The sequence below is a fragment of the Oncorhynchus nerka genome, linkage group LG13, assembly GCF_034236695.1.
Source record: "Oncorhynchus nerka isolate Pitt River linkage group LG13, Oner_Uvic_2.0, whole genome shotgun sequence".
Classification (NCBI taxonomy): Eukaryota; Metazoa; Chordata; class Actinopteri; order Salmoniformes; family Salmonidae; genus Oncorhynchus; species Oncorhynchus nerka.
The window spans coordinates 3,352,437-3,371,215 of NC_088408.1; the positions used below are offsets into that span (position 1 = coordinate 3,352,437).

Below are 18,779 nucleotides of genomic sequence, written 5' to 3' on the forward strand. Positions count from 1 at the left end.
TGTAGTGGTAGTATATTGTAGTGGTAGTATATTGTAGTGGTAGTATATTGTAGTGGTAGTATTAACAGTACCTTGTAGTGGTAGTATAACAGTACCTTGTAGTGGTAGTATATTGTAGTGGTAGTATATTGTAGTGGTAGTATTAACAGTACCTTGTAGTGGTAGTATAACAGTACCTTGTAGTGGTAGTATATTGTAGTGGTAGTATAACAGTACCTTGTAGTGGTAGTATATTGTAGTGGTAGTATTAACAGTACCTTGTAGTGGTAGTATATTGTAGTGGTAGTATATTGTAGTGGTAGTATATTGTAGTGGTAGTATATTGTAGTGGTAGTATTAACAGTACCTTGTAGTGGTAGTATATTGTAGTGGTAGTATATTGTAGTGGTAGTATTAACAGTACCTTGTAGTGGTAGTATAACAGTACCTTGTAGTGGTAGTATATTGTAGTGGTAGTATAACAGTACCTTGTAGTGGTAGTATTAACAGTACCTTGTAGTGGTAGTATATTGTAGTGGTAGTATATTGTAGTGGTAGTATATTGTAGTGGTAGTATATTGTAGTGGTAGTATAACAGTACCTTGTAGTGGTAGTATATTGTAGTGGTAGTATTAACAGTACCTTGTAGTGGTAGTATATTGTAGTGGTAGTATAACATTATATTGTAGTGGTAGTATTAACAGTACCTTGTAGTGGTAGTATATTGTAGTGGTAGTATATTGTAGTGGTAGTATATTGTAGTGGTAGTATAACAGTACCTTGTAGTGGTAGTATATTGTAGTGGTAGTATAACAGTACCTTGTAGTGGTAGTATAACAGTACCTTGTAGTGGTAGTATATTGTAGAGGTAGTATAACAGTACCTTGTAGTGGTAGTATATTGTAGTGGTAGTATATTGTAGTGGTAGTATATTGTAGTGGTAGTATATTGTAGTGGTAGTATTAACAGTACCTTGTAGTGGTAGTATATTGTAGTGGTAGTATAACAGTACCTTGTAGTGGTATTATATTGTAGTGGTAGTATAACAGTACCTTGTAGTGGTAGTATATTGTAGTGGTAGTATAACAGTACCTTGTAGTGGTAGTATATTGTAGTGGTAGTATAACAGTACCTTGTAGTGGTAGTATATTGTAGTGGTAGTATAACAGTACCTTGTAGTGGTAGTATATTGTAGTGGTAGTATATTGTAGTGGTAGTATAACAGTACCTTGTAGTGGTAGTATATTGTAGTGGTAGTATATTGTAGTGGTAGTATTAACAGTACCTTGTAGTGGTAGTATATTGTAGTGGTAGTATATTGTAGTGGTAGTATATTGTAGTGGTAGTATACCAGTACCTTGTAGTGGTAGTATATTGTAGTGGTAGTATATTGTAGTGGTAGTATATTGTAGTGGTAGTATATTGTAGTGGTAGTATATTGTAGTGGTAGTATACCAGTACCTTGTAGTGGTAGTATATTGTAGTGGTAGTATAACAGTACCTTGTAGTGGTAGTATATTGTAGTGGTAGTATAACAGTACCTTGTAGTGGTAGTATATTGTAGTGGTAGTATATTGTAGTGGTAGTATAACAGTACCTTGTAGTGGTAGTATATTGTAGTGGTAGTATATTGTAGTGGTAGTATAACAGTACCTTGTAGTGGTAGTATATTGTAGTGGTAGTATAACAGTACCTTGTAGTGGTAGTATAGTGTAGTGGTAGTATAACAGTACCTTGTAGTGGTAGTATAGTGTAGTGGTAGTATAACAGTACCTTGTAGTGGTAGTATATTGTAGTGGTAGTATAACAGTACCTTGTAGTGGTAGTATATTGTAGTGGTAGTATAACAGTACCTTGTAGTGGTAGTATATTGTAGTGGTAGTATAGTGTAGTGGTAGTATAACAGTACCTTGTAGTGGTAGTATAGTGTAGTGGTAGTATAACAGTACCTTGTAGTGGTAGTATATTGTAGTGGTAGTATAACAGTACCTTGTAGTGGTAGTATATTGTAGTGGTAGTATAACAGTACCTTGTAGTGGTAGTATAGTGTAGTGGTAGTATAGTGTAGTGGTAGTATAACAGTACCTTGTAGTGGTAGTATAGTGTAGTGGTAGTATAGTGTAGTGGTAGTATAGTGTAGTGGTAGTATATTGTAGTGGTAGTATAGTGTAGTGGTAGTATATTGTAGTGGTAGTATATTGTAGTGGTAGTATAACAGTACCTTGTAGTGGTAGTATATTGTAGTGGTAGTATAACAGTACCTTGTAGTGGTAGTATATTGTAGTGGTAGTATAACAGTACCTTGTAGTGGTAGTATATTGTAGTGGTAATATATTGTAGTGGTAGTATATTGTAGTGGTAGTATAGTGTAGTGGTAGTATAGTGTAGTGGTAGTATATTGTAGTGGTAGTATAACAGTACCTTGTAGTGGTAGTATAGTGTAGTGGTAGTATAGTGTAGTGGTAGTATAACAGTACCTTGTAGTGGTAGTATAGTGTAGTGGTAGTATATTGTAGTGGTAGTATAGTGTAGTGGTAGTATATTGTAGTGGTAGTATAGTGTAGTGGTAGTATATTGTAGTGGTAGTATAGTGTAGTGGTAGTATATTGTAGTGGTAGTATAGTGTAGTGGTAGTATAGTGTAGTGGTAGTATATTGTAGTGGTAGTATAGTGTAGTGGTAGTATAGTGTAGTGGTAGTATAGTGTAGTGGTAGTATATTGTAGTGGTAGTATAGTGTAGTGGTAGTATAGTGTAGTGGTAGTATATTGTAGTGGTAGTATAGTGTAGTGGTAGTATAGTGTAGTGGTAGTATATTGTAGTGGTAGTATAGTGTAGTGGTAGTATAGTGTAGTGGTAGTATAGTGTAGTGGTAGTATAGTGTAGTGGTAGTATAGTGTAGTGGTAGTATATTGTAGTGGTAGTATAGTGTAGTGGTAGTATATTGTAGTGGTAGTATAGTGTAGTGGTAGTATTATATTGTAGTGGTAGTATATTGTAGTGGTAGTAGTATATTGTAGTGGTAGTATATTGTAGTGGTAGTATAACAGTACCTTGTAGTGGTAGTATAGTGTAGTGGTAGTATTATATTGTAGTGGTAGTATAACAGTATATTGTAGTGGTAGTATATTGTAGTGGTAGTATAACAGTATATTGTAGTGGTAGTATATTGTAGTGGTAGTATAGTGTAGTGGTAGTATATTGTAGTGGTAGTATAGTGTAGTGGTAGTATAGTGTAGTGGTAGTATAGTGTAGTGGTAGTATAGTGTAGTGGTAGTATAGTGTAGTGGTAGTATATTGTAGTGGTAGTATATTGTAGTGGTAGTATAGTGTAGTGGTAGTATTATAGTGTAGTGGTAGTATAGTGTAGTGGTAGTATATTGTAGTGGTAGTATATTGTAGTGGTAGTATATTGTAGTGGTAGTATTATAGTGTAGTGGTAGTATAGTGTAGTGGTAGTACCTTGTAGTGGTAGTATAACAGTACCTTGTAGTGGTAGTATATTGTAGTGGTAGTATAGTGTAGTGGTAGTATAGTGTAGTGGTAGTATTATAGTGTAGTGGTAGTATAGTGTAGTGGTAGTACCTTGTAGTGGTAGTATAACAGTATATTGTAGTGGTAGTATATTGTAGTGGTAGTATATTGTAGTGGTAGTATATTGTAGTGGTAGTATATTGTAGTGGTATTATATTGTAGGGGTAGTATATTGTAGTGGTAGTATATTGTAGGGGTAGTATATTGTAGTGGTAGTACCTTGTAGTGGTAGTATAACAGTATATTGTAGTGGTAGTATATTGTAGTGGTAGTATATTGTAGTGGTAGTATATTGTAGTGGTAGTATATTGTAGTGGTAGTATATTGTAGTGGTAGTATATTGTAGTGGTATTATATTGTAGGGGTAGTATATTGTAGTGGTAGTATATTGTAGGGGTAGTATATTGTAGTGGTAGTACCTTGTAGTGGTAGTATAACAGTATATTGTAGTGGTAGTATATTGTAGTGGTAGTATATTGTAGTGGTAGTATATTGTAGTGGTAGTATATTGTAGTGGTAGTATAGTGTAGTGGTAGTATATTGTAGTGGTAGTATATTGTAGTGGTAGTATATTGTAGTGGTAGTATATTGTAGTGGTAGTATATTGTAGTGGTAGTATATTGTAGTGGTAGTATATTGTAGTGGTAGTATATTGTAGTGGTAGTATATTGTAGTGGTAGTATATTGTAGTGGTAGTATATTGTAGTGGTAGTATATTGTAGTGGTAGTATAGTGTAGTGGTAGTATAACAGTACCTTGTAGTGGTAGTATATTGTAGTGGTAGTATATTGTAGTGGTAGTATAGTGTAGTGGTAGTATAGTGTAGTGGTAGTATATTGTAGTGGTAGTATAGTGTAGTGGTAGTATATTGTAGTGGTAGTATATTGTAGTGGTAGTATATTGTAGTGGTAGTATAGTGTAGTGGTAGTATAGTGTAGTGGTAGTATATTGTAGTGGTAGTATAACAGTACCTTCTAGTGGTATTATATTGACATTGAAGGACTCCAGCACAGAGAGGGAGCTGATGATGTCCATTTCCTCCTGAACTGCAGGTGGACAGTCTGTGATCAGCTTCAGACATTCCCTGAAACACACACCAACCAATCAGACACATCATGAAACACACATCAACCAATCAGACATTCCCTGAAACACACACACCAACCAATCAGACACATCATGAAACACACATCAACCAATCAGACACGCCATGAAACACACATCAACCAATCAGACACGCCATGAAACACACACCAACCAATCAGACACATCATGAAACACACATCAACCAATCAGAAACGCCATGAAACACACACCAACCAATCAGACACGCCATGAAACACACATCAACCAATCAGACACGTCATGAAACACACACCAACCAATCAGACACGCCATGAAACACACATCAACCAATCAGACACGCCATGAAACACACATCAACCAATCAGACACGTCATGAAACACACACCAACCAATCAGACACGTCATGAAACACACACCAACCAATCAGACACATCATGAAACACACATCAACCAATCAGACACGCCATGAAACACACATCAACCAATCAGACACGTCATGAAACACACACCAACCAATCAGACACGCCATGAAACACACATCAACCAATCAGACACGCCATGAAACACACACCAACCAATCAGACACGCCATGAAACACACACCAACCAATCAGAAACGCCATGAAACACACACGCCATGAAACACACATCAACCAATCAGACACGCCATGAAACACACACCAACCAATCGAATCTTAAATAATATTCTCTGAGGTTTGCAGAATAAACCCCATACTTGAGAAACAGAAAAGCCGAAAAAAAATCTTAACAGAATGAAGAAAGTTAATGAAATCAAATGAAATACAGAAACCAGGAAGCCAAACAGAGACAGACGAGGTATCAGTAGAAAACCACACACACCAACCAGATGCTCTATTATCTGTAGAGTCCCCACCAATCAGATGCTCTATCCTCTGTAGAGTCCCCACCAATCAGATGCTCTATCCTCTGTAGAGTCCCCACCAATCAGATGCTCTATCCTGAGTAGAGTCCCCACCAACCAGATGCTCTATCCTCTGTAGAGTCCCCACCAATCAGATGCTCTATCCTCTGTAGAGTCCCCACCAATCAGATGCTCTATCCTGAGTAGAGTCCCCACCAATCAGATGCTCTATCCTCCGTAGAGTCCCCACCAATCAGATGCTCTATCCTCTGTAGAGTCCCCACCAATCAGATGCTCTATCCTCTGTAGAGTCCCCACCAATCAGATGCCCTATCCTCCGTAGAGTCCCCACCAATCAGATGCTCTATCCTCCGTAGAGTCCCCACCAATCAGATGCTCTATCCTCTGTAGAGTCCCCACCAATCAGATGCTCTATCCTGAGTAGAGTCCCCACCAACCAGATGCTCTATCCTCTGTAGAGTCCCCACCAATCAGATGCTCTATCCTCTGTAGAGTCCCCACCAATCAGATGCTCTATCCTGAGTAGAGTCCCCACCAATCAGATGCTCTATCCTCCGTAGAGTCCCCACCAATCAGATGCTCTATCCTCTGTAGAGTCCCCACCAATCAGATGCTCTATCCTCTGTAGAGTCCCCACCAATCAGATGCTCTATCCTCCGTAGAGTCCCCACCAATCAGATGCTCTATCCTCCGTAGAGTCCCCACCAATCAGAAGCTCTATCCTCCGTAGAGTCCCCACCAATCAGATGCTCTATCCTCTGTAGAGTCCCCACCAATCAGATGCTCTATCCTCTGTAGAGTCCCCACCAATCAGATGCTCTATCCTCCGTAGAGTCCCCACCAATCAGATGCTCTATCCTCCGTAGAGTCCCCACCAACCAGATGCTCTATCCTCTGTAGAGTCCCCACCAATCAGATGCTCTATCCTCCGTAGAGTCCCCACCAATCAGATGCTCTATCCTCCGTAGAGTCCCCACCAACCAGATGCTCTATCCTCTGTAGAGTCCCCACCAATCAGATGCTCTATCCTCCGTAGAGTCCCCACCAATCAGATGCTCTATCCTCCGTAGAGTCCCCACCAATCAGAGGTTCTGGTTTTCGGGGTAAATGGAAAGACGGCCTGTGATGAGAAGTCCCATTGTGGAGGTTACCAAGGTGACACGCCATCTTAACTCCTCCTCCTCATTTACTGGATTGGTTGAACAGCGCACGAGAGAACCTCCCCCTGAACAGTTTATTTTTCTTTCTTCTCGTCAAGACCAGGATGTTGGAGATCTAGATTCAGAGATCTAGATTCAGAGATCTAGATTCAGAGATCTAGATTCAGAGATCTAGATTCAGAGATCTAGATTCAGCGATCTAGGTTTCCACATGCTACATGAGGTTACTGTTACCCACACAACAATAACCCAGTCTGTCCCGACCAGACCATCAACAGGAGGAACGGTAGTGTCTGCGTGACAGACACAGGAGGGGGGGACGTTCCATTGGTTAATATTAAAGACTGATGACCCAATTAACTAGCAGACAGGCACAACGTGCTTCTGAGATATACAGAAAGCATTAACACGTCTTCAGAAATGTGGCCAAGACCACCCTACTCACCGTGCCAGTTCTATACAAGGGTCGGTGAGGGTGGTGGACGAGTTGAAATATTCCCTGGCAGCAGCCAGAACCAGCTCTACGGCTGTGTGGTAGTTGACCTTAGAGTTCAAGCCGCCGCGACCCCGGTCTCGGAATGACACGCTGACCGGAACCACATCGTGGCTGACCGCTGAACAGTGTATCAGCTGACCGGCCAGGACTACGTTCTCCAGACGGCTACTGCACAGCAATGACTCCACAAATATCTGACATGGAGAGGGGTGAAGACATTAGTGAAGAACTACCCTCACCTGGTTGTCTAGGTAAGGAACTACCCTCACCTGGTTGTCTAGGTAAGGAACTACCCTCACCTGGTTGTCTAGGTAAGGAACTACCCTCACCTGGGTGTCTAGGTAAGGAACTACCCTCACCTGGTTGTCTAGGTAAGGAACTCCCCTCACCTGGTTGTCTAGGTAAGGAACTCCCCTCACCTGGTTGTCTAGGTAAGGAACTCCCCTCACCTGGTTGTCTAGGTAAGGAACTACCCTCACCTGGTTGTCTCAGTAAGGAACTCCCCTCACCTGGTTGTCTAGGTCTCCTGAAGGAACTCCCCTCACCTGGTTGTCTCAGTAAGGAACTCCCCTCACCTGGTTGTCTCAGTAAGGAACTCCCCTCACCTGGTTGTCTAGGTCTCAGTAAGGAACTCCCCTCACCTGGTTGTCTAGGTCTCCGTAAGGAACTCCCCTCACCTGGTTGTCTCAGTAAGGAACTCCCCTCACCTGGTTGTCTCAAGAAGGAACTCCCCACACCTGGTTGTCTCAGTAAGGAACTCCCCTCACCTGGTTGTCTAGGTCTCAGTAAGGAACTACCCTCACCTGGTTGTCTCAGTAAGGAACTCCCCTCACCTGGTTGTCTAGGTCTCAGTAAGGAACTCCCCTCACCTGGTTGTCTAGGTCTCAGTAAGGAACTCACCTTTGGCCCAGAGTGTATTTCATATTGTAGTAAATAGTGAGCATGTGTGGGTTACCTGGTGACAGGTGTCAGGTAGGAGACAGGTGTACACGCTGTGTTGCATGTCCAGTAGGTCCTGTAGAACACCTCTCCACACAGACGCACTGACAGGGGGGGTCCTGCAGCAACACATTAATCAATCAGCTCATCAATCAATACATCAATCAGCTCATCAATCAATACATCAATCAGCTCATCAATCAATACATCAATCAATACATCAATCAATACATCAATCAGCTCATCAATCAATACATCAATCAATACATCAATCAGCTCATCAATCAGCTCATCAATCAGCTCATCAATCAGCTCATCAATCAGCTCATCAATCAAACAGACACATAAAATAAGATCATGACTGCTTATGAAAAGGACCAGGGTGTGTGTGTGGTACCTGCGCCCGGCGTGTGTGTGTGTGTGTGGTACCTGCGCCCGGCGTGTGTGTGTGTGTGGTACCTGCGCCCGGCGTGTGTGTGTGTGTGGTACCTGCGCCCGGTGTGTCTGCAGAGTTTGACCATGAGAGCATGAGCCTCCTCTGTACTGGTCTGGCTGCTCCTCACATAGGAAACAGGCTTCTGAAGACCATGCTTCTCCAACACCTCTACCACACTGGGGGGAGGAAGGAGAGACCAGGAGGGGGGAGGAAGGAGAGACCAGGAGGAGGTGGAGGGAGGTGTGGGAGAGAGGTGTGGGAGAGAGGTGTGGGAGAGAGGTGTGGGAGAGAGGTGTGGGAGAGAGGTGGGGGAGAGACCAGGGGGAGAGACCAGGGGAGAGAGGTGGGGGAGAGACCAGGGGGAGAGAGGTGGGGGAGAGACCAGGAGGAGGGAGGAGGGGGAGAGAGAGGTGGGGAAGGGAGGAGGGGGAGAGACCAGGAGGAGGGAGAGGGACCAGGATGAGGGAGGAAGGAGAGGGAGGAGGGCGAGAGAGGAAGGAGGGAGACAAGGAGGGAGAGAGGTGGAGGAGAGAGACAAGGAGGGAGGGAGGAGGGGGAGAGAGGAAGGAGGGAGAGAGGTGGAGGAGAGAGACAAGGAGGGAGAGAGGTGGAGGAGAGAGACAAGGAGGGAGAGAGGTGGAGGAGAGAGACAAGGAGGGAGAGAGGTGGAGGAGAGAGACAAGGAGGGAGGGAGGAGGGGGAGAGAGGAAGGAGAGAGACAAGGAGGGAGGGAGGAGGGGGAGAGAGGAAGGAGAGAGACAAGGCCGGAGGAGAGAGGAAGAAGAGAGACAAGGAGGGAGGAGGGGGAGAGAGGAAGGAGAGAGACAAGGAGGGAGGAGGAGGAGAGAGGAAGGAGAGAGACAAGGAGGGAGGGAGGAGGAGGAGAGAGGAAGGAGAGAAACAAGGAGGGAGGGAGGAGGAGGGAGAGGAAGGAGAGAAACAAGGAGGGAGGGGAGGAGGAGGAGAGAGGAAGGAGAGAAACAAGGAGGGAGGGAGGAGGAGGAGAGAGACAAGGAGGGAGGGAAGAGGAGGAGAGAGGAAGGAGAGAGACAAGGAGGGAGGGAAGAGGAGGAGAGAGGAAGGAGAGAGACAAGGAGGGAGGGAGGAGGAGGAGAAAGGAAGGAGAGAGACAAGGAGGGAGGGAGGAGGAGGAGAGAGGAAGGAGAGAGACAAGGAGGGAGGGAGGAGGAGAGAGGAAGGAGAGAAACAAGGAGGGAGGCAGGAGGAGGAGAGAGACAAGGAGGGAGGGAGGAGGAGGAGAGAGGAAGGAGAGAGACAAGGAGGGAGGGAAGAGGAGGAGAGAGGAAGGAGAGAGACAGGGAGGGAGGGAAGAGGAGGAGAGAGGAAGGAGAGAGACAAGGAGGGAGGGAGGAGGAGGAGAGAGACAAGGAGGGGGAGGGAGGAGGGAGGAGGAGAGAGACAAGGAGGGAGGGAGGAGGAGGAGAGAGGAAGGAGAGAGACAAGGAGGGAGGGAGGAGGAGGAGAGAGGAAGGAGAGAGACAAGGAGGGAGGGAGGGAGGGAGGAGGGGGGAGAGAGGAAGGAGAGAGACAAGGAGGGAGGGAGGAGGGGGAGAGAGGAAGGAGAGAGACAAGGAGGGGAGGGAGGAGGAGGAGAGAGGAAGGAGAGAGACAAGGAGGGAGGGAAGAGGAGAGAGAGGAAGGAGAGAGACGAGGGAGGGAGGAGGAGGAGAGAGACAAGGAGGGAGGGAGGAGGAGGAGAGAGGAAGGAGAGAGACAAGGAGGGAGGGAGTGAGGGAGGAGGGGGAGAGAGGAAGGAGAGAGACAAGGAGGGGGGGAGGAGGGGGAGAGAGGAAGGAGAGAGACAAGGAGGGAGGGAGGAGGGGGAGAGAAAGGGAGGAACACATTAAAGAGAGATAATATACGTTAACATTGCAACACATTTGAACACAATAGCATCCATGAAAAAACATTGTGCTCGATTTCACACACACACACACACACACACACAAACACACCACCTGTTTACTATGGTAACAAGGTCTGGCAGAACAGCTGTAGAGGTATGACCCAGATGAGACTGGTGGCAATACCCCAGACAGAGTTGATCCCAGGTTTCATTCTAATTCATTCTAAACTAATGCTACTAAGCTAACATTTCATCTCCCTGTGAGTGTGTAACTAATGCTACTAAGCTAACATTTCATCTCCCTGTGTGTGTGTGTGTGTGTGTGTGTGTGTGTGTGTGTGTGTGTGTGTGTGTGTGTAACTAATGCTACTAAGCTAACATTTCATCTCCCTGTGTGTGTGTGAGTGTGTGACTAATGCTACTAAGCTAACATTTCATCTCCCTGTGTGTGTGTGTGTGTGTGACTAATGCTACTAAGCTAACATTTCATCTCCCTGTGTGTGTGTGTGTGTGTGTAACTAATGCTACTAAGCTAACATTTCATCTCCTCTGTGTGTGTGTGTGTGTGTGTGTGTGACTAATGCTACTAAGCTAACATTTCATCTCCCTGTGTGTGTGTGTGTGTAACTAATGCTACTAAGCTAACATTTCATCTCCCTGTGTGTGTGTGTGTGTAACTAATGCTACTAAGCTAACATTTCATCTCCCTGTGTGTGTGTGTGTGTGTGTGTGTGTGTGTGTGTGTGTGTAACTAATGCTACTAAGCTAACATTTCATCTCCCTGTGTGTGTGTGTGTGTGTGTGTGACTAATGCTACTAAGCTAACATTTCATCTCCCTGTGTGTGTGTGTGTGTGTGTGTGTGTGTGTGTGTGTGTGTGTGTGTAACTAATGCTACTAAGCTAACATTTCATCTCCCTGTGTGTGTGTGTGTGTGTGTGTGTGACTAATGCTACTAAGCTAACATTTCATCTCCCTGTGTGTGTGAGTGTGTGACTAATGCTACTAAGCTAACATTTCATCTCCCTGTGTGTGTGTGTGTGTGTGTGTGTGTAACTAATGCTACTAAGCTAACATTTCATCTCCCTGTGTGTGTGTGTGTGTGACTAATGCTACTAAGCTAACATTTCATCTCCCTGTGTGTGTGTGTGTGTGTGTGTGTGTAACTAATGCTACTAAGCTAACATTTCATCTCCCTGTGTGTGTGTGACTAATGCTACTAAGCTAACACTTCATCTCCCTGTGTGTGTGAGTGTGTGTGTGTGTGTGTGTGTGTGTGACTAATGCTACTAAGCTAACATTTCATCTCCCTGTGTGTGTGTGTGTGTGTGTGTGTGTGTGACTAATGCTACTAAGCTAACATTTCATCTCCCTGTGAGTGTGTAACTAATGCTACTAAGCTAACATTTCATCTCCCTGTGTGTGTGTGTGTGTGTGTGTGTGTGTGTGTGTGTGTGTGTGTAACTAATGCTACTAAGCTAACATTTCATCTCCCTGTGTGTGTGTGACTAATGCTACTAAGCTAACATTTCATCTCCCTGTGTGTGTGTGTGTGACTAATGCTACTAAGCTAACATTTCATCTCCCTGTGTGTGTGTGTGTGTGTGTGTGTGTGTGTGTAACTAATGCTACTAAGCTAACATTTCATCTCCCTGTGTGTGTGTGTGTGTGTGTGACTAATGCTACTAAGCTAACATTTCATCTCCCTGTGTGTGTGTGTGTGTGTGTGTGTGTGTGTGTGTGTAACTAATGCTACTAAGCTAACATTTCATCTCCCTGTGTGTGTGTGTGTGTGACTAATGCTACTAAGCTAACATTTCATCTCCCTGTGTGTGTGTGTGTGTAACTAATGCTACTAAGCTAACATTTCATCTCCCTGTGTGTGTGTGTGTGTGTGTGTGTGTGTGTGTGTGTGTGTGTGTAACTAATACTAAGCTAACATTTCATCTCCCTGTGTGTGTGTGACTAATGCTACTAAGCTAACATTTCATCTCCCTGTGTGTGTGTGTGTGTGTGTGTGTGTGTGTGTAACTAATGCTACTAAGCTAACATTTCATCTCCCTGTGTGTGTGTGTGTGTGTGTGTGTGACTAATGCTACTAAGCTAACATTTCATCTCCCTGTGTGTGTGTGTGTGAGTGTGTGACTAATGCTACTAAGCTAACATTTCATCTCCCTGTGTGTGTGTGTGTGTGTGTGTAACTAATGCTACTAAGCTAACATTTCATCTCCCTGTGTGTGTGTGACTAATGCTACTAAGCTAACATTTCATCTCCCTGTGTGTGTGTGTGTGTGTGTGTGTGTGTGTGTAACTAATGCTACTAAGCTAACATTTCATCTCCCTGTGTGTGTGTGTGTGACTAATGCTACTAAGCTAACATTTCATCTCCCTGTGTGTGTGTGTGTGTGTGTGTAACTAATGCTACTAAGCTAACATTTCATCTCCCTGTGTGTGTGTGACTAATGCTACTAAGCTAACACTTCATCTCCCTGTGTGTGTGTGTGTGTGTGTGTGTGTGTGTGTGTGTGTGTGACTAATGCTACTAAGCTAACACTTCATCTCCCTGTGTGTGTGTGTGTGACTAATGCTACTAAGCTAACACTTCATCTCCCTGTGTGTGTGTGTGTGTGTGTGTGTGTGTGTGTGTGTGTGTGTGTAACTAATGCTACTAAGCTAACATTTCATCTCCCTGTGTGTGTGTGTGTGTGTGTGTGTGTGTGTGTGTGTGTGTGTGTAACTAATGCTACTAAGCTAACATTTCATCTCCCTGTGTGTGTGTGTGTGTGTGTGACTAATGCTACTAAGCTAACATTTCATCTCCCTGTGTGTGTGTGTGTGTGTGTGTGTGTGTGTGTGTGTGTGTGTAACTAATGCTACTAAGCTAACATTTCATCTCCCTGTGTGTGTGTGACTAATGCTACTAAGCTAACATTTCATCTCCCTGTGTGTGTGTGACTAATGCTACTAAGCTAACATTTCATCTCCCTGTGTGTGTGTGACTAATGCTACTAAGCTAACATTTCATCTCCCTGTGTGTGTGTGTGTGACTAATGCTACTAAGCTAACATTTCATCTCCCTGTGTGTGTGTGTGTGTGTGTGTGTGTGTGTGTGTAACTAATGCTACTAAGCTAACATTTCATCTCCCTGTGTGTGTGTGTGTGTGTGTGTGACTAATGCTACTAAGCTAACATTTCATCTCCCTGTGTGTGTGTGTGTGTGTGTGTGTGTGTGTGTAACTAATGCTACTAAGCTAACATTTCATCTCCCTGTGTGTGTGTGTGTGTGTGACTAATGCTACTAAGCTAACATTTCATCTCCCTGTGTGTGTGTGTAACTAATGCTACTAAGCTAACATTTCATCTCCCTGTGTGTGTGTGTGTGTGTGTGTGTGTGTGTGTGTGTAACTAATGCTACTAAGCTAACATTTCATCTCCCTGTGTGTGTGTGACTAATGCTACTAAGCTAACATTTCATCTCCCTGTGTGTGTGTGTGTGTGTGTGTGTGTGTGTGTGTAACTAATGCTACTAAGCTAACATTTCATCTCCCTGTGTGTGTGTGTGTGTGTGTGTGTGACTAATGCTACTAAGCTAACATTTCATCTCCCTGTGTGTGTGTGTGTGAGTGTGTGACTAATGCTACTAAGCTAACATTTCATCTCCCTGTGTGTGTGTGTGTGTGTGTGTGTGTGTGTAACTAATGCTACTAAGCTAACATTTCATCTCCCTGTGTGTGTGTGACTAATGCTACTAAGCTAACATTTCATCTCCCTGTGTGTGTGTGTGTGTGTGTGTGTGTAACTAATGCTACTAAGCTAACATTTCATCTCCCTGTGTGTGTGTGTGTGACTAATGCTACTAAGCTAACATTTCATCTCCCTGTGTGTGTGTGTGTGTGTGTGTGTGTGTAACTAATGCTACTAAGCTAACATTTCATCTCCCTGTGTGTGTGTGACTAATGCTACTAAGCTAACACTTCATCTCCCTGTGTGTGTGTGTGTGTGTGTGTGTGTGTGTGTAACTAATGCTACTAAGCTAACACTTCATCTCCCTGTGTGTGTGTGTGTGTGTGTGTGACTAATGCTACTAAGCTAACACTTCATCTCCCTGTGTGTGTGTGTGTGTGTGTGTGTGTGTGTGTGTGTGTGTAACTAATGCTACTAAGCTAACACTTCATCTCCCTGTGTGTGTGTGTGTGTGTGTGTGTGTGTGTGTGTGTGTGTGTGTGTGTGTAACTAATGCTACTAAGCTAACATTTCATCTCCCTGTGTGTGTGTGTGTGTGTGTGTGTGACTAATGCTACTAAGCTAACATTTCATCTCCCTGTGTGTGTGAGTGTGTGACTAATGCTACTAAGCTAACATTTCATCTCCCTGTGTGTGTGTGTGTGTGTGTGTGTGTAACTAATGCTACTAAGCTAACATTTCATCTCCCTGTGTGTGTGTGTGTGACTAATGCTACTAAGCTAACATTTCATCTCCCTGTGTGTGTGTGTGTGTGTGTGTGTGTAACTAATGCTACTAAGCTAACATTTCATCTCCCTGTGTGTGTGTGACTAATGCTACTAAGCTAACACTTCATCTCCCTGTGTGTGTGAGTGTGTGTGTGTGTGTGTGTGTGTGTGACTAATGCTACTAAGCTAACATTTCATCTCCCTGTGTGTGTGTGTGTGTGTGTGTGTGACTAATGCTACTAAGCTAACATTTCATCTCCCTGTGAGTGTGTAACTAATGCTACTAAGCTAACATTTCATCTCCCTGTGTGTGTGTGTGTGTGTGTGTGTGTGTGTGTGTGTGTGTAACTAATGCTACTAAGCTAACATTTCATCTCCCTGTGTGTGTGTGACTAATGCTACTAAGCTAACATTTCATCTCCCTGTGTGTGTGTGTGTGACTAATGCTACTAAGCTAACATTTCATCTCCCTGTGTGTGTGTGTGTGTGTGTGTGTGTGTGTGTGTAACTAATGCTACTAAGCTAACATTTCATCTCCCTGTGTGTGTGTGTGTGTGTGACTAATGCTACTAAGCTAACATTTCATCTCCCTGTGTGTGTGTGTGTGTGTGTGTGTGTGTGTGTGTGTGTGTAACTAATGCTACTAAGCTAACATTTCATCTCCCTGTGTGTGTGTGTGTGTGACTAATGCTACTAAGCTAACATTTCATCTCCCTGTGTGTGTGTGTGTGTAACTAATGCTACTAAGCTAACATTTCATCTCCCTGTGTGTGTGTGTGTGTGTGTGTGTGTGTGTGTGTGTGTAACTAATGCTACTAAGCTAACATTTCATCTCCCTGTGTGTGTGTGACTAATGCTACTAAGCTAACATTTCATCTCCCTGTGTGTGTGTGTGTGTGTGTGTGTGTGTGTGTGTAACTAATGCTACTAAGCTAACATTTCATCTCCCTGTGTGTGTGTGTGTGTGTGTGTGACTAATGCTACTAAGCTAACATTTCATCTCCCTGTGTGTGTGTGTGTGTGTGTGTGTGACTAATGCTACTAAGCTAACATTTCATCTCCCTGTGTGTGTGTGTGTGTGTGTGTAACTAATGCTACTAAGCTAACATTTCATCTCCCTGTGTGTGTGTGACTAATGCTACTAAGCTAACATTTCATCTCCCTGTGTGTGTGTGTGTGTGTGTGTGTGTGTGTGTAACTAATGCTACTAAGCTAACATTTCATCTCCCTGTGTGTGTGTGTGTGACTAATGCTACTAAGCTAACATTTCATCTCCCTGTGTGTGTGTGTGTGTGTGTAACTAATGCTACTAAGCTAACATTTCATCTCCCTGTGTGTGTGTGACTAATGCTACTAAGCTAACACTTCATCTCCCTGTGTGTGTGTGTGTGTGTGTGTGTGTGTGTGTGTGTGTGTGTGTGTGTGACTAATGCTACTAAGCTAACACTTCATCTCCCTGTGTGTGTGTGTGTGTGACTAATGCTACTAAGCTAACACTTCATCTCCCTGTGTGTGTGTGTGTGTGTGTGTGTGTGTGTGTGTGTGTGTGTGTGTGTAACTAATGCTACTAAGCTAACATTTCATCTCCCTGTGTGTGTGTGTGTGTGACTAATGCTACTAAGCTAACATTTCATCTCCCTGTGTGTGTGTGTGTGACTAATGCTACTAAGCTAACATTTCATCTCCCTGTGTGTGTGTGTGTGTGTGTGTGTGTGTGTGTAACTAATGCTACTAAGCTAACATTTCATCTCCCTGTGTGTGTGTGTGTGTGTGTGTGACTAATGCTACTAAGCTAACATTTCATCTCCCTGTGTGTGTGTGTGTGTGTGTGTGTGTGTGTAACTAATGCTACTAAGCTAACATTTCATCTCCCTGTGTGTGTGTGTGTGTGACTAATGCTACTAAGCTAACATTTCATCTCCCTGTGTGTGTGTGTGTAACTAATGCTACTAAGCTAACATTTCATCTCCCTGTGTGTGTGTGTGTGTGTGTGTGTGTGTGTGTGTGTGTAACTAATGCTACTAAGCTAACATTTCATCTCCCTGTGTGTGTGTGACTAATGCTACTAAGCTAACATTTCATCTCCCTGTGTGTGTGTGTGTGTGTGTGTGTGTGTGTGTGTAACTAATGCTACTAAGCTAACATTTCATCTCCCTGTGTGTGTGTGTGTGTGTGTGTGTGACTAATGCTACTAAGCTAACATTTCATCTCCCTGTGTGTGTGTGTGTGAGTGTGTGACTAATGCTACTAAGCTAACATTTCATCTCCCTGTGTGTGTGTGTGTGTGTGTGTGTGTGTGTGTGTAACTAATGCTACTAAGCTAACATTTCATCTCCCTGTGTGTGTGTGACTAATGCTACTAAGCTAACATTTCATCTCCCTGTGTGTGTGTGTGTGTGTGTGTGTAACTAATGCTACTAAGCTAACATTTCATCTCCCTGTGTGTGTGTGTGTGACTAATGCTACTAAGCTAACATTTCATCTCCCTGTGTGTGTGTGTGTGTGTGTGTGTGTAACTAATGCTACTAAGCTAACATTTAATCTCCCTGTGTGTGTGACTAATGCTACTAAGCTAACACTTCATCTCCCTGTGTGTGTGTGTGTGTGTGTGTGTGTGTGTAACTAATGCTACTAAGCTAACACTTCATCTCCCTGTGTGTGTGTGTGTGTGTGTGTGACTAATGCTACTAAGCTAACACTTCATCTCCCTGTGTGTGTGTGTGTGTGTGTGTGTGTGTGTGTGTGTGTGTGTAACTAATGCTACTAAGCTAACACTTCATCTCCTGTGTGTGTGTGTGTGTGTGTGTGTGTGTGACTAATGCTACTAAGCTAACATTTCATCTCCTGTGTGTGTGTGTGTGTGTGTGTGTGTGACTAATGCTACTAAGCTAACATTTCATCTCCCTGTGTGTGTGTGTGTGTGTGTGTGTGTGTGTGTGTGTGACTAATGCTACTAAGCTAACACTTCATCTCCCTGTGTGTGTGTGTGTGTGTGTGTGTGTGTGTGTGTGTGTGTGTGTGTGTGTGTAACTAATGCTACTAAGCTAACATTTCATCTCCCTGTGTGTGTGTGTGTGTGTGTGTGTGTGTGTGTGTGTGTGTGTGTGTGTGTGTGTGTGTGTGTGTGACTAATGCTACTAAGCTAACATTTCATCTCCTGTGTGTGTGTGTGTGTGTGTGTGTGTGTGTGTGTGTGTGTGTGTGTGTGTGTGTGTAACTAATGCTCCTAACATTTCCCTGTTGAATCAGCTCATCCTTTCAGGGGGTTAAAATGATTATATCAGAGATAACAGGTGCTTTCACATGTCTGGACACTGGAGTGAATCAAACCCTGACCTTTCATACCCTGACCTTTCATACCCTGACCTTTCAAACCCTGACCTTTCATACCCTGACATTTCATACCCTGACCTTTCATACCCTGACCTTTCAAACCCTGACCTTTCATACCCTGACCTTTCATACCCTGACCTTTCATACCCTGTACCTGATCATACCCTGACATTTCATACCCTGTCCCTGATCATACCCTGACCTTTCATACCCTGACATTTCATACCCTGACCTTTCATACCCTGACATTTCATACCCTGTACCTGATCATACCCTGACATTTCATACCCTGTCCCTGATCATACCCTGACCTTTCATACCCTGACATTTCATACCCTGACCTTTCATACCCTGACCTTTCATACCCTGTACCTGATCATACCCTGACATTTCATACCCTGTCCCTGATCATACCCTGACCTTTCATACCCTGACATTTTATACCCTGACCTTTCATACCCTGTACCTGGTCATACCCTGTACCTGGTCATACCCTGTACCTGATCATACCCTGACCTTTCATACCCTGACCTGTTCATACCCTGACCTGTTCATACCCTGACCTGATCATACCCTGTACCTGATCATACCCTGACAT

At 43.7% G+C, this 18,779-nt stretch overlaps 1 protein-coding gene across 1 annotated transcript in view; it reads right to left on the minus strand.

Moving 5' to 3' along the window:
* nbas (NBAS subunit of NRZ tethering complex) overlaps positions 1–18,779 on the minus strand; it is a 337,178-nt gene that overhangs the window by 217,207 nt on the left and 101,192 nt on the right. Inside the window, 4 exon segments of the mRNA XM_065026122.1 lie at positions 4,483–4,595; positions 7,106–7,350; positions 8,112–8,214; positions 8,585–8,707. Of these exon segments, the coding sequence (XP_064882194.1) occupies positions 4,483–4,595; positions 7,106–7,350; positions 8,112–8,214; positions 8,585–8,707 (584 nt within the window).